Genomic DNA, 23,079 nt, shown 5'->3' with positions numbered 1-23,079 from the left:
TTTGCAATTATATTCTTGTATTTTAACGATCGTTTACCGGTGTTTGTTCATTTTATTAATGGTCACTTCTCAAGCTGATAAAACCAGACGCTCTTAAGATCCGGGCCGAAATATGCAATTTTCTTTACCCAGCGTTAAGCGAACCCCCACTGATTATTATTGAGGTGCTGTCGGCAAAGAGACTCACTTGGACCAAACACCGGGCTCGTCTCAACGCGAGGGGTAAAAGCCCTCTCTCGATTATCTTTCACCACAACGGGCCCCGTTCCACCCGATTAAACACAGCGGTCTCGGAATCATCATCGCCATGATCATCATCATCGCCATCATCGCCATCATCGTCATCATCATCGCCGTCGTCATCATCATCGCCATCATCATCGCCGCCATCATCATCGCCATCATCATCATCGCCATCATCATCATAGCCATCATCATCATCGCCATCATCATCGTCATCATCATCATCATCGCCATCATCGTCATCATCATCGCCATCATCGCCATCATCATCATCATCATCAGAAAAGCGTGGGTGACGAGATCCAGCAGGAGGCCCTCCTCCTGCAAAGTTTAGCGCGACAGCCTCAGCGGCCTCCATTTTATATATTTCAAATTGTTCTACCTTTCCGCCTGACGAAAGGGGAAGTTTAACGATCACCGTCAGCGGATTCCGGGGGTCCCCATAAACGACGCACGTGGAATTTCGCGAGCGGATTCCCGGAGGTCCGGGCAAGAGACGCGCGTGGAAATTCGCGAGCGACAACGCGAGGTCACTGGCGCGGAAACCGACCCAGCTTTCTCACCGAGGGCGACGAACGAGGGACGAGGCAACGGCTCGCATAATAATAATAATAATAATAAATTAATTGACCCGGTTTCCCAGAGCGCAGTTGGCGCAAGGCCTCAACGCGCTTCACGCGAAGCCGCTTCAGTTACGTGGAGGAATCGCGTAGCTAAAACCCAGGCGAGTTTCAAGACGCGCTCGAAAAAGTCCACAACAAGCCGACGTGTTGAACTGATCTAAAAAGTGCTCACAAGACTCAGATGCCCTCACGGGACCGAGGAGGAGGGGGGACGAGGAGGAAGGAGAATTCCACAATCGCGATGCTCCTGGCTGCAACACAAAAAATAAGCATCTCCGCCTTCTCCCATAGAGCGTAATCATAACGAGGAGACCACAGTCGGCAGATCTTAAAGATGTTCGGAGTGGAAAGGCGTCGCTGCGCGTGGCGCCGTGGCTGGCACTCGGGGATGTGACCACGTGGGAAGTCGCTGCTGCTGCTGCTGGAGTAACGGGGCGTGACTTTAGCCCAAATGTGGTATATTTTTGGGGTGCGTTCTTTCCCGATCAAGGAATACAGGGAACGGGAATCGTCAGGAACGATACCGACGTTTTAAACGGCAACAACAAAAGAACACCCGAGGCTCGATCGATGCTCTATCAACGCCCTCACCCACGGTTAGTTGTAGTGTGGTGCGATGTGTGTGGTGTGTTGGGCTGCATCATCAAAAGTTTATAAATGTCGGCGGCCCACTTCCTGCCTTCGTTCTCTCGGGGGGAGAGGAATCGGCTCCTCTTCTCGTCAGCAGCCACCACGTAACACGGAACACCATCGCTTCCTTGTTTCAGTCGTGGGGGTCTCGCGTCTCTTCATGACCACAGTGTGTGGGGGCGGGGGGGGGGGGGCGGTAGTCACAATAGGCAGACATGTCTACGGAACGCCATTCCCGTCGGTGGTAAAAACGCCGTGGGTGCCCGCGAGGCCGTCCGCCGCCGCCACAGCCGCCGTCGCCATGGCGGCTGCCCTGCCGGCCGCCACGTTCTGCATGTGCGTGAGCTGGTGAGCGTTGAAGCTGCCGAAGTCCAGGAAGATTTGCCCGCAGGGCCTGCAACGGTACGGCTTGCGGCTCGAGTGCGTCCGCTGGTGGCGCTTGAGGTGGGCCCCCTGGGCGAAGCCGCGGCCGCACGCCCCGCAACGGTACGGCTTCTCGCCCGTGTGCGTGCGCTCGTGCGTCTTGAGGTCGCACGACTGCGTAAAGGCGTGGCCGCAGGCCCCGCAGCGGTACGGCTTCTCGCCCGTGTGCGTGCGCTGGTGACGCGTCAGGTGGCAGCTGCGGGCGAACGCCTGACCGCAGACTCGGCAACGGTGGGGCTTGTCGCGCCGGTGCGTGTCCTCGTGGGCGCGCAGCTCCGACGGCTCGGGGAATCCGCGGCCGCAAGCCGAGCAGCAGTAGGGCCGCTCGCCGTTGTGCTTGTGCAGGTGGCGCTTGAGCGTCGAGTACTGCGCGAAGCCGCACCCGCACACCTTGCACCGGTACGGCTTGTCGTTGTCGCGCCCGACGCCGCCAGCCGCCTGCCGAGACGAGTCGGCCTCGCCGCCGCAGCCGGCCCCCGCCCGCTGCCCGCGCGGCCTCGGCTCGTACAGCCCGCTCTCGCCGATCGACAGGCTCGGCGCCGGGCCGGGACGAAACTCCCGTTCGCGCGGGCACGGCGCCGCGCGGCCGCCGCCGCCGCCGCCGCCGCCGCATCCGGCGGCGTCGTCGTCGGCGAGGCGGGAAGATTCTCGGCTCGCCGTTTCGTCGGCCGTCTCCTGCCGAAGCCACGACGGGAAGGGCGCCGGCTCGGCGGTGGCGCTCACCGGCTCGGCCCCTCCCGGCTGCAACGAGCCGGCGCCGGCGACGACGAAGCCCGGCGGGAAGTCACCCGACGGGGATTTCCCTGGGCGACACGACCCCGGCGGGCGATGGCACAGTCACGCGACGGGCACCCCGGGTGGCGTTCATCTCCGCTCGGCGACCTCGTTAGATACATCTCATCCCATCTCCTCCCTCCTGCCGTCAACTCTCCCTTCCATCTCCCGTCCCCTCCATCTCCTTCCTCTTCCCTCTACAATATCAGCTCCCATTCACCCGCCTCTGCCCCTCATCTCTCCCCCTCCCTTGGTCACCTCCACACCAAATGAGGACCGGGCCGCGGCCGATGCGGAAAACCCGACTCGACCACAAACGGCGCATCGAAGGTTCGGCGGCCTGCGGAGCGTGTGGCCAAACCGTCGACCGCTGTCACCGTCCTTCACTCCTTTGAAGGAGGAATTGGACGAGATCCACAACTGAGTGGGTAACCAATCTAAAAAGGAAAATAAGGAAGGAGCAGGAAGGCATAAGAAGGAAGGAGAAGGTAGGAGAAGAAATAAGGAGAGAGAAGGAAGACGAGAAGAAGAAGACGAAGAAAGAAGGAGGCATGAAGGAGAAACGAGAAAGATGAAGGAATAAAGAATGATAAATAATGGAGAGATAAGGAGGAAGGAGAAGAATTGAGAAGCTGCGTACCGGGGATAGACGCCGAGTCCTCTGGTCCTAGCCCCTCCCACTGGGTGCGCCCGCTGCCACTCGGGGTCCCGAGCGTCAACCCGGAGTCTTCTTCTGCTCACACACACACAGATATACACACACACAGAGATACATACACACAGAGATACATACACACACACAGAGATACATACACACACACAGATACATACACACAGAGATACATACACACACACAGATACATACACACACACAGACACACACAGATACATACACGCACACAGATACATACACACACAAATACATACACACACACGGATATACACGCACACAGATACATACACACACGGATATACAACAACAACACAACAACCGCCATTCGCCACTAAGTGGCGGTGACGTCACCACGACGCTTGTGCCAGGCCATGTGCACCTTGAGGCCACGTGAAGTGTCGAACGCCCGCGGGCAGGAGGTCACGGGGCAGACCCAGGTGCCACGGGTCGACTGACTGAGATGACTGGCTGGTGCACCACCTGTGCCCCCTATTGTGTCAACCTGCTGTGCTTTAGCCACCCGGCGCTCCGCTCGTTGTTGTGAGCGTCGCTCCTCCGCCCTCCGTTGTTGTTGGAGGGCGACTGCCTCCAACTGCCCAATAGCGTCCTTCACGAGCTTCCTCCACAGAGGCCGATCTTGACACCGCTGGTACCAGTCATCGGCAAGTCCACTCAGCTCCACGTCCTCCTGTACCACATCACTCCATCTCTTCTCTAACCCGTGCCGCGCCCGTTTAGCCCCCTCGATCCGGCCGAACAAAAGCTGTTTCGGCATGCGGTGGCTGGGCATGCGGGCTACATGACCCAGCCAATGCAGCCTTGCCTGCCGGAGGAGCTCACCGATGGGACCTTGCCCAGATCTTTCAAGGATTTTTGAGCTCCTCACACAATCCAGCCTGGTTAAACCCAGGATGGATCGTAGGCAGGCCAGCCTAAATGTTTCCAACCGGCGAAGATGCTCCATTAAGGGGGTCCACGTTTCGCAAGCGTAGAGAAGGGAGGGAATGACCGTGGCCGAGAAGACCTGAAGCTTAGTGCAGAGCGACAGACCAGGTAGCTTCCACACAGCATTACGCAACCGATGAAAAGATATTGCCGCTCGACTGATTCGGAGTGAGACCTCTGCTGTTAAACTGGAGCCAGTCATAAGCACACTGCCCAGGTATGGGAAACTCTCCACTCTCTCCACAACTGCCCCATCACCGATTTGGAGTTGTAGGGGTGGAGTGACCGATGCTTAGTTTTGGTGGGGCTGATGGTAAGGCCCCATCTCTTAGTGGCACGCTCCAGTCTCAGCAGCAGCGTCTCCAACTCCTCCTCTGAATCAGCAGCTATTACCAAATCATCAGCATACATAGCGTGGTTGAGCAATAGGGAGCCATCCCTTGACCGCACCCGGGCATCGATCAGCCTCCCATTATATCTGTACCAAATGGAGATTCCCCCGGTACAGCTATTGAAGGCTTCACGAACTATGTGGTCAAAATAGATGTTAAATAATGTGGCAGCCAGAGGACATGCCTGCCGCACCCCAAGGTGTACAGGGAATGGCTCTGACTCCCGGCCATGTAGTTTTACCCGGGCCCGTTCACCATCATGAAGGTCCTTAATGATCGTGAGCAGAGGGTCAGGGGCTCCAAAAGCACGAAGAACAACCCAGAGCCCAGGCCTACTGATGGCATCATAGGCCTTGACCAGGTCAATAAAGCAGAGATGTAGGTCTTCTTGGAATTCCCTACACCTCTGCTGTAGCAGACGGACAGAAAATATGGCATCTGTGCAGGACCGCCCTTTCCTGAAACCGCATTGGGGCTCCGCAAGCCTCTCCTCAGCGTGCCTGGCGAGGCGATGTTGAATAATCCTTGCCAGGACCTTTCCTGGCACACTGAGGAGTGAGATGCCCCTGTAGTTGTTACAGTCTGTGTGGTCGCCCTTCTTAAAGAGGGGGACCACCAGGGCATCCTTCCAATCCTGTGGAACCCATCCAGTGGTCCAGACTGTTGTTATGATGTCATATAGGGCAGTCTGTGCACAAACGCCACCCTCCCTCAGCATTTCGCTTGGGAGATCATCTCTGCCCGCTGCCTTTCCTGGTCTCAGACTCCAGATCGCCTTCAGTACTTCCTCAACAGATGGTACTTCAGCCAGCCACTCACAGGGGGTGACTTTTTCCAATATTTGAGGCACCGCAGCCTCAGCAGGGTCATCCTCACTTTGTGCCACGATGTTTTCCTGGCTGAGGAATTTTCCCTCCCCCAGGACCTCACAGAAATGCTCAGCAAATCTGCAAACGTGTTCCTGGGGGTCGGAGATTGGATCACCGTTTTTTCCCCTAATGATGGTAATAGGTGTGGCACTGCAGGTTACTTTTTTGATGGAGTTAAATAGAGATTTGTGATCGCAGGCCACTGAGGCAGACTCCATCTCCTCAGCAACCCGCGACCACCACCCATCCTTGCAGCGCCTCATGGCTCTCCGAACCTCCGAGCGAAGGCTGCGGTATGCCTCCTCATTCTCTGACGTGGGATTCTGTAGCCGATGACAGTGGGCCTGTTGCTTTTTCTCAACCATCCTGAACACCTCCTCTGTCAGCCAGGGTCTCTGGGGAGGTCTGGACCGCGTACCCAAAGCAGCCATTGAGTCACAGTCCTAAACCTCGCCCATTTACCCTCGACATCAGGAGGAGTGGGGAACGATGCCAATCCCAGCCGCAAGCGATGATGAAATTCTCGCTTGCAACTTTCATCAGATAACTGAGACCAGGCCACTTTAGGTTGGAATGGGGTCCTGGGTGTACACCCACCACCGGAGTGGAAGAATGGCAGGCGCATCTTACAGATGGTCAGAGGGCAGATCAGCTCCACGGTAGGTCCTGATGTCAAGGACATGGGCTCGCATCCGCTGGTCCGTCACTATGTAGTCCAGCAGATGTTCTTGCTTGGACCCAGCATGCATCCATGATGTTGTGTGGATGTGCCGATGCTGGAACAGCGTGTTGGTAATTACAAGCCCATGGGCTGCACAAAAATCTAGCAGCCTCCTACCGTTGTTATTGAGCTGATCTGGCCCATGCCCTCCAATCACTCCAGACCAGGTGCCAGCTTCATGACCAACTCGAGCATTGAAGTCACCCAACATGATGACTCTATCCCGAGGTGCCACTTTAGCCAGCACCTGTGACAGGTCATCTGACTCATCGGCCTTGCCTCCATCCCTCCACTGATGTTCATCTTCGGTGGGGTAATAAGCAACCACCACCACCACCACTCCTCGCCTCTGGTTGATGGGAAAGCGAACCCATAGTAGCTTGGGGCTTATAGCTTCCCACACCTCACTACCACGTTCCCACGCCCCCTTTATTATTTTGTTCGTGTTTGTTTGTGGGGCCGCCGGCAGTCCACTGAGCACCGGACGGAACCCGAGCCAGCCTGGCTCTGATATGTACGCTCGTATGTTGAGCTTCTTTCGCACCATACGTAGCCAACCATGCTAATCTGTGTGTCTCTGTAGTTCTCTATGGGTCTATGGGTGTCATCTCTGTGGGTATCTAAGGATCTCTGTAGGTCTCTATGGGTCTCTGTGGATCTCTGTAGGGGTCTATGGGTGTCATCTCTGTGGGTCTCTATAGGTCTTTGTGGGTCTCTGTGGGTCTCTATGTGGCCATGGGTGTCATCTCTGTGGGTCTCTATAGGTCTCTGTAGGTCTGTATGGGTCTCTATGATTCCATGGATGTCATCTCTGTGGGTCGCTGTGGGTCTCTATGGGTGTCTCTATGAGTTTCTCTATGGGTCTCTCTGTGGGTCTACGAGTCTGGGTGGCTTCCGTGGCCAAGGGGAGGTGCGGGGTGGTGCATGGGCTACCTGGGCAGGCCTCCGTTTTTATCGTGTGGACTCCGAGAGGCGAGCTGCTGAACTTGTCCACGCGCGGAGGAGAAGGCGGCGGCGGCAGCGGCGCCTCTCGCGCCTCACCTGAGACACCAAAACACCCCCCAACCAAGCGTCAACACCCCCCAACGACGCGTCAACACCCCCCCACGAAGCGTCAATGCCCCCCCCAACGACGCGTCAACGCCCCCCCACGAAGCATCAACACCCCCCAACGAAACGTCGACGCCCCCCCCACGATGCGTCAATGCCCCCCCACGACGCGTCAACACCCCCCAACGAAGCGTCAACGCCCCCCACGACACAAACACACACAGACTTGAACACAAACACACACAGACTTGAACACAAACACAGACTTGAACACAAACACACACACACAGACTTGAACACAAACACACACACACAGACTTGAACACAAACACACACACAGACTTGAACACAAACACACACACAGACTTGAACACAAACACACACACAGACTTGAACACAAACACACACACAGACTTGAACACAAACACACACACACACAGACTTGAACACAAACACACACACACACACAGACTTGAACACAAACACACACACACACAGACTTGAACACAAACACACACACACACTTGAACACAAACAAACACACACAAACTTGAACACACACACACAGACTTGAACACAAACAAACACACACAGCAGCGTCAGCGCGAGGCCTCATTCACCGCCTTTGCCACGCCGCTCCATTTCGTCCGCCATCTCTTCCGCCGCCGCGTCGTCGCCGTCGCCGCTGCCGGCGACGCTGGCGCTGGCCGGCGACCCGGCGGCAAACTTGAGCACGTCCATGTCCCCCAGCCTCTGCATGCACTGCAGCAGCTCACGGTTGAGGCCACTGAGCAGGGCGAGGAGGACTTCCACGAGGGCGGCCAGCGTCGCGTCGCCAAAGTAGGCGGCGGCGTCGACGTCGTCCCAGCGCGGCGTCCCGGCGCCCCGCAGGGCCTTCACCACCTGCCGCAGCACGGCGTAGAAGCCGAAGGGCAGGCGGTCGCGCGCCGCGGCCAGCAGCTCGGCCCGCACGAGGCCGTCCCCGACGCAGGCGCGCAGGACCCCGTAGTCGCGGATGCCCAGCTCGGAGTCCATGGCCCGGGCCACCTCCGCGTTCACGCCCTGCGCCTCCAGCCACGCCGGGAAGTCCCCGCTAGGCTCGGGCGGCATCGGGCTGCTCGCCATCCTGGTCGGGAGGGGGTTGTGCGGAGGTGAGGTCTTAAAGAAAAATTACGGCGGCTCTGGGAGCTTTTCGACTCGCCTCCTGCCCGCGCGGGAAACCATTCCCTAGACTCGGCGAGTTTCAGCTTTTTGCCTCGCGGAGGGAGTGCGGGAAATGTTTCGCTCCTCCTCTCCCGCGCTTCTTTTGCGCGCACTTTCAGCTCTTGCTCTGTTCGCTGCGTCGATGTTCCGCGTCTACGCTCGGCGCATTACTGCGGACCATCAGTCAACGGTGGACTGATCGTGGGCGATAGCGATGATGACGACGATGATGACCATGACGACGATGACAATGATTACGACGATGGCGTCGACGACGACAATGACAACGACGACGGGATAAGTTGATCCCCGAGAGGGATTTGAGCAAGTGAAACTTCCAAATGTGAACCGAGCGTTGCGGCCACGGTGTCGTGTGGCCGGACTTCCGACCCACAAAGCCCGCCCAACCTCCGGCCACCCGGGCCAACGTGAATTCGCGAAAGCGTCCGAGCGTGACTGGCGTCGCGAAACCCAAACAAAAAGAACAAAATATATCGTCCAAAATGTTTTCACGTTCTCGGACTGAATTCGAGATTTTTTTTTGCTGGATTTAACTGAAAATCGGAAACACTTTACAATGGCATCGGTTCCAGACTGTCCTTGCGGGTTTGGCTGGCGTTAAACGGGAGAGCTACGCAACGCTGATGACAATGTCGCCTTGTAACTATTGTAACTTTGTAACAACCCTGTGCGCCACCACAGCGCAGTATTTGCTCCTTGCTCTCGGAGAGAGAGGTGACAGGAGGAACCACAGACGAGCGGGAAGGCAGCAGCAGCCACGGTGGCTAGGAGATGTTAACTACCTCGCCTGGTGTACAGGAGGTCGTGGGTTCGATCCCGACACTGACGATGCCTGCTGCTGCTGCTGTATATTTGGTGTTTGCGTGTCTCTCTCTCTCTCCCCGCGGTCTCGTGGATTTTTCTCGGGGGTCCTCCGGTTTTTTCCCCCCGACCGCATTTCGAGTCGACATCGCGCGATCGAGAGTTACACTTGGCCGCTGCTTTCGATGTCCACCCCCGTCGAAGCCAAAAGCTCGGTGGGCTTCGCCTGGTCCAACGACGAGCGGCTGAACGCACCACCCGCTGGGCCGCGTCAACACCCTCGAAGTTTGCGAGCTTGCCGCTCGCTCGTGCCCGACCGCCCGCCCGCCCGCCCGCCCGCCCGCCCGCTGTTGATCCCTCGATCTTCACGAAGGCAATTTATGCGGTTCGCGCGGTTGGCAAAGTGTGGACGCTTTTTTCGATCGAGCGAGACTCTAATTTCCGAACAAAGTTTTTTCGCTACGGCAAGCGCCGCGCCCCGAGATCGTCAGACGAGAAGCGGCGTTCACTGCTTGTGTTGAAAATCATGGCTATTCAATCGTTTTAAATATTTACGCTCCTTTTTTTGGGGGGGGGGAGGGGTGTTGTGAAAAGTGACATCTGTGAAAAAGAACTTCATAGCTCATCGGATTCCTCCGGTATGAATAAAGATTCTGATTCTGATACAGGTGTACACTCATTAGGTTTGTGGTAGAGTTAGAATGACTGTCCGAAACACATCCCTCCCTTTGAGTACAGGCACTCCTCTACTTACGAACGTTCGACTTACGAACTTTCAGAGATACGAACAAACGTGGTCAGTATGTCCAGTTGCCCGTTCGGACCGAGAGTCGTGAGTTCAACCATCTCACAATAGATGGAAGAACCAGTGGCATCTGCATCTGCAGAACGTGAATAAGCAGTAGCATTTACATCTCCAGAACGTGAAGAACCAGTGGCATCTACATCTGCAGAACGTGAAGAAACAGTGGCATCTACATCTGCAGAACGTGAAGGACCAGTGGCATCTACATCTGTAAAACGTGAAGAACCAGTGGCATCTACATCTGCAGAACGTGAAGAACCAGTGGCATCTAAATCTGCAGAACGTGAAGAACCAGTGGCATCTACATATGTAGAACGTGAAGAACCAGTGGCATCTACATCTGCAGAACGTGAAGAACCAGTGGCATCTACATCTGCAGAACGTGAAGAACCAGTGGCATCTACATCTGCAGAACGTGAAGAACCAGTGGCATCTACATCTGCAGAACGTGAAGAACCAGTGGCATCTACATCTGCAGATCGTGAAGAACCAGTGGCATCTACATCTGCAGCACGTGAAGAACCAGTGGCATCTACATCTGCAGAACGTGAAGAACCAGTGGCATCTACATCTGCAGAACGTGAAGAACCAGTGGCATCTACATCTGCAGAACGTGATGAACCAGTGGCATCTACATCTGCAGAACGTGAAGAACCAGTGGCATCTACATCTGCAGAACGTGAATAACCAATGGCATCTACATCTGCAGAACGTGATGAACCAGTGGCATCTACATCTGCAGAACGTGAAGAACCAGTGGCATCTACATCTGCAGAACGTGAATAACCAGTGGCATCTACATCTGCAGAACGTGAAGAAATAGTGGCATCTACATCTGCAGAACGTGAAGAACCAGTGGCATCTACATCTGCAGAACGTGAAGAACCAGTGGCATCTACATCTGCAGAACGTGAAGAACCAGTGGCATCTACATCTGCAGAACGTGAAGAACCAGTGGCATCTACATCTGTAGAACGTGAAGAACCAGTGGCATCTACATCTGCAGAACGTGAAGAACCAGTGGCATCTACATCTGCAGAACGTGAAGAACCAGTGGCATCTACATCTGCAGAACGTGAAGAACCAGTGGCATCTACATCTGCAGAACGTGAAGAACCAGTGGCATCTACATCTGCAGATCGTGAAGAACCAGTGGCATCTACATCTGCAGCACGTGAAGAACCAGTGGCATCTACATCTGCAGAACGTGAAGAACCAGTGGCATCTACATCTGCAGAACGTGAAGAACCAGTGGCATCTACATCTGCAGAACGTGATGAACCAGTGGCATCTACATCTGCAGAACGTGAAGAACCAGTGGCATCTACATCTGCAGAACGTGAATAACCAGTGGCATCTACATCTGCAGAACGTGAAGAAATAGTGGCATCTACATCTGCAGAACGTGAAGAACCAGTGGCATCTACATCTGCAGAACGTGAAGAACCAGTGGCATCTACATCTGCAGAACGTGAAGAACCAGTGGCATCTACATCTGCAGAACGTGAAGAACCAGTGGCATCTACATCTGCAGAACGTGAAGAACCAGTGGCATCTACATCTGCAGAACGTGAAGAACCAGTGGCATCTACATCTGCAGAATGTGAAGAACCAGTGGCATCTACATCTGCAGAACGTGAAGAACCAGTGGCATCTACATCTGCAGAACGTGAAGAACCAGTGGCATCTACATCTGCAGAACGTGAAGAACCAGTGGCATCTACATCTGCAGAACGTGAAGAACCAGTGGCATCTACATCTGCAGCACGTGAAGAACCAGTGGCATCTACATCTGCAGAACGTGATGAACCAGTGGCATCTACATCTGCAGAACGTGAAGAACCAGTGTCATCTACATCTGCAGAACGTGAAGAACCAGTGGCATCTACATCTGTAGAATGTGAAGAACCAGTGGCATCTACATCTGCAGAACGTGAAGAACCAGTGGCATCTACATCTGCAGAACGTGAAGAACCAGTGGCATCTACATCTGCAGAACGTGAAGAACCAGTGGCATCTACATCTGCAGAACGGGAAGAACCAGTGGCATCTACATCTACAGAACGGGAAAAACCAGTGGCATCTACATCTACAAGAGATTGCACAACTTTTAAAGCCGTTCCCCGTGCTTAGTGTACACGCTGTACAACACGTTTGGAATCGACAGGAGTAAAGTTGGGACTTACGGATAGACTTCTGGAACCGAACTCGTTCGGAAGTAGACGAGTCCCCACGATATTCAATAAATGGGAAAGCCGTTCCGATGAGCGCCAGGGTCTCTATTGAAGAACGCGTTCCCTTTTATAAATCGAGGGGCACAACTGGCACGACCACGGTGTGGCCTAGTGACGTACCAAAGCGTCAGCGCCTTCCGAACAGCACCGTTGGCTACGTACGGTACGAAAGAAGTTCCACATTTGGACGTACAGAGACCCACAGACACCCAGACCGGTAGAGACCCAGACACCCATAAAGACCCACATAGACATCCATAGAGACCTTCAGAGACCCGCAGATTAGTACGGTTGGCTACATACGGTGCGAAAGAAGTTCTACAAACGTACGTACACAGAGACCCACAGACATCCAGGCCCATAGAGATCCACAGAGACACACAGAGGCACCCATAGAGACCGACAGAGGCCCACCTGTTGGGGTAAGGGGCTGTCCATAAATGACGTCACGCGATTTTGGACGATTTTTGACCCCCCTCCCCGCCTCGTCACACGGCGTCACAAAAATTCAGACCCCCCCCCCTCAAATATGACGTCACAAAGCTATGCCCCCCCCCCACCAAAAAAAATAACATGCTGCAAATCGCTTTAAACTATTGTTATTGTAGTGCGTATTTAATGTGGCGCCGCACTCTGATGTTGTAGGAGAAAACATTTATTAAAAAGTCTATTTAATTAAGTAGTAAGTGTTGTCTATATTTATTGAAAGTTGCGCATTTTGATGTGACGTCACATTTCTCAAACCCCCCCTCCCCTCGTCACACATCGTCACAAATGTCTGACCCCCCCCCCCAGGTGCGTGACGTCATTTATGGACGGCCCCTAAGTGGCTGTTAGCCAGTAGCAGCAGCAGCAGTACCTATGCAGGTCGGCACCGTGGCACACGAGGGGGTGAATGGCCAGCAACCACGCCCGGCCGCCTTTGTCTCCCCAGTGGCGATGTTTACTCCACCACCGCACCAGGAACTCATTTGAGGCCGAGTCGACCTAGGGGAGGAGGCGGCCCAGGACCGGTTCAGGAGATAATCGTCACCGGTGGTGTTGGTGGCCGCGAGCGGGAATCGAACTTGGGCCGTAGCGCTAACCGCTGCACCACCGCTCCCCACACAGTACACACACAACCACAGTGCAAACACACATACAGTACACACACAACCGCAGTGCAGACACACACACAGTATACACACACACAGTACACACACAACCACAGTGCAGACACACACACAGTACACACATACAGTACACACACAACCACAGTGCAGACACACACACAGTACACACACACACAGTACACATACAGTACACACAAAGTCTCACAGCACACATAGTACACACAGCACACACACAGTACAGTCTAACAGTACACACACAGTACACACACAGTGCACACACACAGTACACAGTCTAACAGTACACACAGTATACACACAGTACACACAGTCTCACACCACACGCACACACAGTACACACACACAGAGTCTCACAGCACACACAGTACACACACAGTCTCACACCACATACACAGTACACACACAGTCTCACACCACACACAGTACACAGTCTAACAGTACACACACAGTCTCACACCACACACACTACACACACTGTACACACACACACAGTCTCACAGCACACACAGTACACACACAGTACACACACACAGTCTCACAGCACAAACAGTACACACACAGTACACACACACAGTACACACAGCACACACACAGTACACACACAGTACACACACACACACACAGTACACAGTCTAACAGTACACACGCAGTACACACACAGTATACACAGTACACAGTCTAAGAGTACACACACAGTACACACACACATAGTACACAGTCTAACAGTACACACACAGTACACACAGTACAGAGTCTAGGAGTACACACAGTATACACACAGTACACAGTCTAACAGTACACACACAGTACACACACACACAGTCTAACAGTACACACACAGTACACACACAGTACACACACACAGTACATACACACAGCACAGTACATACACACAGCACACACAGTACACACACAGTCTCACACCACATACACAGTACACACACAGTCTCACACCACACACACACAGTCTCACACCACACACAGTACACAGTCTAACAGTACACACAGTCTCACACCACACACACTACACACACAGTACACACACACTGTACACACACACACAGTCTCACAGCACACACAGTACACACACAGTACACACACACAGTCTCACAGCACAAACAGTACACACACACAGTACACACAGCACACACACAGTACACACACAGTACACACACACACAGTACACAGTCTAACAGTACACACGTAGTACACACACAGTATACACAGTACACAGTCTAAGAGTACACACACAGTACACACACACACAGTACACAGTCTAACAGTACACACACAGTACACACAGTACAGAGTCTAGGAGTACACACAGTATACACACAGTACACAGTCTAACAGTACACACACAGTACACACACACACAGTCTAACAGTACACACACAGCACACACACAGTACACACACAGTACACACACACACAGTACATACACACAGCACAGTACATACACACAGTACACACACAGCACACACACGGTACACACAGCACACACACAGTACACACACACACAGCACACACACAGTACACACACACAGCAGTATATAGACTCGTACACAGTACAGTCACACACACTGTACAGTAGCGTATGTACAGTATGTTGAACTTCTTTCGCACCGTGCGTAGCCAATCGTGCTAATCGGAGGTGCGACCACCACCACAACCACACCACCCACCACCACCACACCACATCAACCACCACCACACCAGCCACCACAACCACCACAACCACCACCACACCACAACCACCACCACACCACATCAACCACCACCACACCAACCACCAAAACCACCACCACACCACATTAACCACCACCACCACATCAACCACCACCACCACCACACCAACCACCACCACACCACCCACCACCAACCATCACCAACCACCACCACCACACCAACCACCACCACCACATCAACCACCACCACAACCACCACCACACCAACCACCACCACCACACCAACCATCACCAACCACCGCCACCACACCAACCACCACCACACCACATCAACCACCACACCAACCACCACACCAACCACCACCACACCACATCAACCACCACCACCACCACACCAACCACCACCACACCACATCAACCATCACCACCACCACCACACCAACCACCACCACACCAACCACCACCACCACCACACCAACCACCACAACCACCACCACCACCACAACCACCACCACAACCACCACCACACCAACCACCACCACCACCACCACCACCACCACACCAACCACCACCACACCACCACCACAACCACCACCACAACCACCACCACACCACCACCACCACAACCACCACCACCACACCAACCACCACCACACTAACCACCACCACACCACCACCACACCAACCACCACCACACCACCACCACACCACCACCACCACACCAACCATCAACAGCAGCTGCAGGTGAGTGGCGACCTTCGCCCTGCGTCTCACCTGGCGAGGCCTCGCGGCTGGGTGCGCGGCGAGAGACACAGAGACACACAGAGAGACACAGAGACACACAGAGACACACAGAGAGAGACAGAGACACACAGACAGAGACACACAGAGAGAGACAGACACACAGACACACAGAGAGAGACAGAGAGAGAGACACACAGAGAGACACAGAGACACACAGAGACACACAGAGAGAGACAGAGACACACAGACAGAGACACACAGAGAGAGACAGACACACAGACACACAGAGAGAGACAGAGAGACACAGAGAGAGAGACACAGAGACACACAGACAGAGAGACACAGAGAGACACAGAGACACACAGACAGAGACACACAGACAGAGACACACAGACAGAGACACACAGAGAGAGACAGAGACACACAGACACACAGAGAGAGACAGAGAGACTCAGAGACAGAGACACACAGAGAGACACAGAGACACACAGACAGAGACACACAGAGAGAGACAGAGACACACAGACACACAGAGACACACAGAGAGAGACAGAGACACACAGAGAGAGACAGAGACACACAGACACACACACAGAGAGACACACAGAGACAGAGACACAGAGACACACAGAGAGACACAGAAAGAGACAGAGACACACAGAGAGAGACAGATACACAGAGAGACAGAGACACACAGAGAGAGACGGATACACAGAGACACAGAGAGAGACACACAGAGAGAGACAGAGACACAGGAGAGACAGAGACACAGAGAGAGACAGAGACACACAGAGAGAGACAGAGGCACAGAGAGACACAGAGAGAGACAGAGACACAGAGAGAGAGACAGAGACACAGAAGGAGAGACAGAGACACACAGACAGAGACACAGAGACACACAGAGAGAGACAGAGACACACAGAGAGAGACAGACACACAGAGACACACAGAGAGACACAGACAGAGACACAGAGACACACAGAGAGAGACAGAGACACAGAGACACACAGAGAGAGACAGAGACACACACAGAGAGACAGAGACACACAGAGAGAGACAGAGGCAGATACACAGAGAGACAGAGACACACAGAGAGAGAGACGGATACACAGAGACACACAGAGACACACAGAGACACACAGAGAGACAGAGACACAGAGAGACACAGAGAGACAGGAGAGACAGAGACACAGAGACACAGAGAGAGACAGAGACACAGAGAGAGAGAGAGACACAGAGAGAGACAGAGACACACAGAGAGACACAGAGAGAGACAGAGACACAGGGAGACACAGAGAGAGACAGATACACGGAGAGACACAGAGACACACAGAGAGAGACAAAGACACAGAGAGACAGATATACAGAGACACAAAGAGAGACAGAGACAGATACACAGAGAGAGACAGAGAAACAGAGAGAGATACACAGAGAGACAGAGAGACACAGAGAGACAGATACAGAGAGACACAGCGAGACAGAGAGACACAGACACACAGACACAGAGAGAGAGACAGAGACACAGTATTAAACAGAGACAGAGAGAGACGGAGACACACAGAGACACACAGAGAGAGAGACGGAGACACACAGAGACACAGATAGACACACAGAGAGAGATACACACAGTATTAAACAGAGACACACAGTGAGAGACACACAGACACAGTATTAAACAGAGACACACAGACACAGTATTAAACAGAGACACACAGACACAGTATTAAACAGACACACAGAGAGAGACACACAGACACAGTATTAAACAGAGACAGAGAGAGACAGACACAGTATTAAACAGAGACACACAGAGAGAGACAGACACAGTATTAAACAGAGACACACAGTGAGAGACACACAGACACAGTATTAAACAGAGACAGAGATAGACACACAGTATTAAACAGAGACACACAGAGAGAGACACACAGACACAGTATTAAACAGAGAGAGACAGACACAGACAGTATTAAACAGAGACACAGAGAGACACACAGACACAGTATTAAACAGAGACACACAGTGAGAGACACAGACACAGTATTAAACAGAGACACACAGTATTAAACAGACACACAGACACAGTATTAAACAGAGACACACAGTGAGAGACACACAGACACAGTATTAAACAGAGACACACAGACACAGTATTAAACAGAGACACACAGAGAGAGACACACAGACACAGTATTAAACAGAGACACACAGAGATAGACACACAGTATTAAACAGACACACAGACACAGTATTAAACAGAGACACACAGTGAGAGACACACAGACACAGTATTAAACAGAGACACACAGAGAGAGACACACAGACACAGTATTAAACAGAGACACACAGTGAGAGACACACACAGTATTAAACAGAGACACACAGAGATAGACACACAGTATTAAACAGACACACAGACACAGTATTAAACAGAGACACACAGAGAGAGACACACAGTATTAAACAGAGACACACAGAGGGAGACACACAGACACAGTATTAAACAGAGAGAGACAGACACAGACAATATTAAACAGAGACAGAGAGAGACAGACACAGTATTAAATAGAGACACACAGAGACACACAGACACCGTATTAAACAGAGAGAGACACCCAACCACAGTATTAAACAGAGACACACAGAGAGAGACACAGACACAGTATTACGCAGAGAGAGACAGACACAGACAGTATTAAACAGAGACACAGAGAGACACACAGACAGACACAGTATTAAACAGAGACACACAGAGAGAGACACACACAGTATTAAACAGAGACACACAGAGAGAGACACACAGACACAGAATTAAACAGAGACACAGAGAGACACAGAGAGAGACACAGAGAGATACACAGAGAGAGACAGACAGTATTAAACAGAGACACACAGAGAGACAGTATTAAACAGAGAGACACAGACACAGTATTAAACAGAGAGACAATATTAAACAGAGACACAGAGAGAGACACAGTATTAGACAGAGAGAGACGGAGACACACAGAGACACAGTATTAAACAGAGACACAGAGAGAGACACAGTATTAAACAGAGACACAGAGAGACACACAGAGACACACAGAGACACAATATTAGACAGAGACACACAGAGAGACACAGTATTAAACAGAGACAGTATTTAACAGAGACACAGACACAGTATTAAACAGAGACACACAGAGACACAGTATTAAACAGAGACACAGAGAGAGACACAGTATTAAACAGAGACACAGAGAGACACACAGAGACACAATATTAGACAGAGACACACAGAGAGACACACAGAGACACAGTATTAAACAGAGACACAGTATTTAACAGAGACACAGAGAGACACACAGAGACACAATATTAAACAGAGACACAGAGAGACACACAGAGACACAATATTAAACAGGGACACACAGAGAGACAGAGAGACAATATTAGACAGAGACAGAGAGAGACACAGAGAGACACACAGAGAGACAATATTAGACAGAGAAACGGAGAGAGACGGAGACTTTACGGGGCCGTGATTTAGAAGCGAACGAACGCCGTGGTCGAGGCGACAATTCCCTGGAGACTTTCCCCCCACCCCGTCTGGTAGCAGCAGCAGCAGGAGGAGGAGAGGAGGAGGAGTAGAGGGGGAGTGGAGGAGTAGGTGGAGAGGAGATGTAGAGGAGGAGGAGTAGAGGAGGAAGAGTAGAGTAGTGGAGGAGGAGTAGAGTAGAGGAGGAGTAGAGGAGTAGGTGGAGAGGAGGTGTAGAGGAGGTGTAGAGGAGGAAGAGCAGAGTAGTGGAGGAGGGGTAGAGTAGAGGAGGAGTAGAGGAGTAGGTGGAGAGGTGTAGAGGAGGAGGTGTAGAGGAGGAAGAGTAGAGTAGTGGAGGAGGAGTAGAGTAGAGGAGGAGTAGAGGAGGAGGAGTAGAGTAGAGGAGGAGTAGAGGAGGAGTAGAGTAGAGAAGTAGAGGAGGAGGTGTAGAGGAGGAGTAGAGGAGTAGGTGGAGAGGAGGTGTAGAGGAGGAGGAGTAGAGGAGGAGTAGAGGAGGAGGAGCAGAGGAGTAGAGGAGGAGGAGTAGAGGAGTAGAGGAGGAGTAGAGGAGGTGTGAGGAGTAGAGGAGAAGGAGTAGTGGAGGAGGAGTAGAGGAGGAGTAGTGGAGGAGGAGTAGAGTAGAGGAGGAGTAGAGGAGGAGGAGTAGAGTAGGAGGAGTAGAGGAGGAGGAGTAGAGAAGTAGAGGAGGAGTAGAGGTGTAGAGGAGGAGTAGAGTAGAGGAAGAGGAGTAGAGGAGGAGGAGTAGAGGAGGAGGTGTAAGGAGGAGGAGTAGAGGAGGAGGAGTAGAGTAGAGGAGGAGAGGAGGAGGAGTATTAGAGGAGGAGGAGGTGGCGCTATTGTCCCGCACGCCTCCCACTCGCTGTTCACAGGCCCGGAGGTGGTGGTGGGAGGGGGGTCACGCCAAGGGAATCGATTCCTGTCGACACTCTGCAACTGCGACGATTCTCTTAACGATTCCAAGACTAAACGATCTCTCAAGCTGCGCCCTTGTTCAGTGGCGACCAGGCCACGAACACAAAGTTCAATTTTTAGTTCCATTTATTTGGTATAGCCCTGTGAGCCATTCGGCTCTTGAATCGGGTGCAACCGTAACAAACAAAAAACATGAACAAGAAAACATCTTAAAGTGACTTTGTGTGACTGTGCAAACAGAAAATCCAGGAAAAAAACATCAAAATATTCCTGAAATAGCACCGTACACCAACGCTGTGTGCAAAAAATCCCAGTGGGATGCAAGTCAAACAACAACAACCACAAAAACTTAGATTCAAGCCATCAGTCTAACTCCGTACTACAACAAAACAAACATGGCTAAACCAAAAAAAACGTTTTCGAAATCACCAAAAAATAAAGCCATAATTGCAACGTAACAGTGATCATAGGGACTGTGACCGAATTTTAACAATAAACTACATAATAACATGTAACACCAAATCCTAGAGCCATAGCTGGCTGCATGAGTTGCTCCACAACAACAGACGCATCAGTCGGAGTATCAAATGTTTAAATGCACCTTTAAGATCAGCACGCTAAATCAAAATACAGATAATACTTTTCAGCGTCATCCAGAGCGAAACATTTTATTTTAGGCCACTGAATAGCAGTGGCAGAGATACACAGAGATACATAGAGACCCATAGAGATACATAGAGACCCATAGAGATACATAGAGACCCATAGAGATACAGAGACCCATAGAGATACATAGAGACCCATAGAGATACATATAGACCCATAGAGACCCATAGAGATACATAGAGACCCATAGAGATACATAGAGACCCATAGAGATACATAGAGACCCATAGAGATACATAGAGACCCATAGAGATACATAGAGATACATAGAGACCCATAGAGATACAGAACCAGAGATGCGTAGAGACCCATAGAGATACATAGAGACCCATAGAGATACATAGAGATCCATAGAGATACATAGAGACCCACAGGGATACATAGAGACCCATAGAGATACATAGAGACCCATAGAGATACAGACCAACAGAGATACATAGAGACCCATAGAGATACATAGAGACCCATAGAAATACATAGAGACCCACAGAGATACATAGAGACCCATAGAGATAGAGACCCATAGAGAAACATAGAGACCCTTAGAGATACATAGAGACCCATAGAGATAGAGACCCATGGAGATACATAGAGACCCATAGAGATACAGACCCACGGAGATACATAGAGACCCATATGGATACATAGAGATACATAGAGACCCATAGAGATACTTCGACCCAGAGATAGAGATACATAGACACCCATAGAGATACAGAACCAGAGATGCGTAGAGACCCATAGAGATACATAGAGACCCATAGAGATCCATAGAGATACATAGAGACTCACAGGGATACATAGAGACCCATAGAGATACATAGAGACCCATAGAGATACAGACCAACATAGATACATAGAAACCCATAGAGATACAAAGAGACTAATAGAGATACATAGAGACCCATATAGATGCATAGAAATACATAGAGACCCATAGACTAAACTGAGATGTGAGTGAAGAGCTTTAAAGCTCATCGGATTCCAACTCCAGCCGAACTAAATATTCAGATTCTGAGACGTGACCAAAAGAGCTTCATTGCTCATCGGATTCCAACTCCAGTCGAATATTCAGATTATGAGGATTTCACCGCAGTGGGAATCGCGCGCGAGGAATCGATTCGCGGTTCTAATCGCACGGCGAGATTCAATCGCTCCCTCGATACCGATGCCCCTTGAGGGTCCGCGGGAATTTACCACCGCCCCCACCAGTGGTAGGTCGTCCCTGAGGGTTAGAGTCCGCGGGCATTTGACACCGCCCCCATCAGTGGTGGGTCGTCCCTGAGGGTTAGAGTCCGCGGGCATTTGACACAGCCCCCACCAGTGGTGGGTCGTCCCTGAGGGTTAGAGTCCGCGGGCATTTGACACCGCCCTCACCAGTGGTGGGTCGTCCCTAAGGGTTAGAGTCCGCGGGCATTTGACACAGCCCCCCCCCGCACTCTCTCACACTGTCTCACACTCGCAGTTTGTCCCTGCAGGTTGAGGGTCCGCGGGAATTTGACCACCACGACCACCTGCCAGTGGCTGGGATTTTTGCACACAGCGTTGGTGTACGGTTGCTTTTTCCAGGAATATTTTGATTGTTTTTTTCCTGGATTTTCTGTTTGCACAGTCACACAGTCACTTTAAGATGTTTTCTTGTTCATGTTTTTTTGTTTGTTGCGGTCGCACACGATTCAAGAGCCGAATGGCTCACAGGGCTATACCTATTCTTAGCTCTTTCGGTAAAGTCACGTTGAAGGGAAACAAGAAAATAATAAAATATATATAAAACAATAAAAATTCTCACGACGTTTCGACCATAACACAAACGGTCGTCATCAGGTGTGTCGGTTTGCATTAATTTATTTATTTTTTAACGGTGCATTTACTTATTAAAAACGTCAGCGCCACGCGCAGCGATTTGGCAGTTTATTTAGGACTAGTCCATCTATGTTCTGAGAAGAGGAGGGGGTAGACGAAAAATTAATGTATGCTGTCTGAAAGCCACCGTA

The 23,079-nt window shown here is 51.8% G+C and overlaps 1 protein-coding gene across 7 annotated transcripts; it reads right to left on the bottom strand.

Annotated features, from left to right (window-relative positions):
* Window positions 1–32: 32 nt before the first annotated feature.
* Window positions 33–22,394, bottom strand: LOC116941531 (uncharacterized). 7 transcript variants are annotated; one of them, XM_076065913.1, is made up of 7 exons: window positions 19,484–19,621; window positions 15,952–16,016; window positions 13,267–13,394; window positions 7,964–8,469; window positions 7,227–7,334; window positions 3,334–3,426; window positions 33–2,722 (listed from the first exon to the last, which is right to left on the bottom strand). In XM_076065913.1, the coding sequence occupies exons 2-7, from the start codon at window positions 15,952–15,954 to the stop codon at window positions 1,716–1,718; spliced, it is 1,845 nt and encodes a 614-aa protein (XP_075922028.1). In that variant the 5' UTR covers window positions 15,955–16,016; window positions 19,484–19,621; the 3' UTR covers window positions 33–1,715. The 7 variants fall into 7 exon arrangements, with proteins under 7 accessions (XP_075922028.1, XP_075922047.1, XP_075922018.1 ...); XM_076065932.1 differs by having other exon boundaries at window positions 16,000–16,016; XM_076065903.1 differs by lacking the exon at window positions 15,952–16,016 and having other exon boundaries at window positions 19,484–22,268.
* Between the last annotated feature and the right edge of the window lie 685 nt (window positions 22,395–23,079).

The sequence above is a fragment of the Petromyzon marinus genome, chromosome 1 (genome assembly GCF_048934315.1).
Source record: "Petromyzon marinus isolate PM22_M1 ecotype Great Lakes invasive population chromosome 1, UKy_Petmar_22M1.pri1.0, whole genome shotgun sequence".
In the NCBI taxonomy this organism is placed as follows: Eukaryota; Metazoa; Chordata; class Hyperoartia; order Petromyzontiformes; family Petromyzontidae; genus Petromyzon; species Petromyzon marinus.
This window is presented reverse-complemented; position numbering and strand designations above follow the sequence as displayed.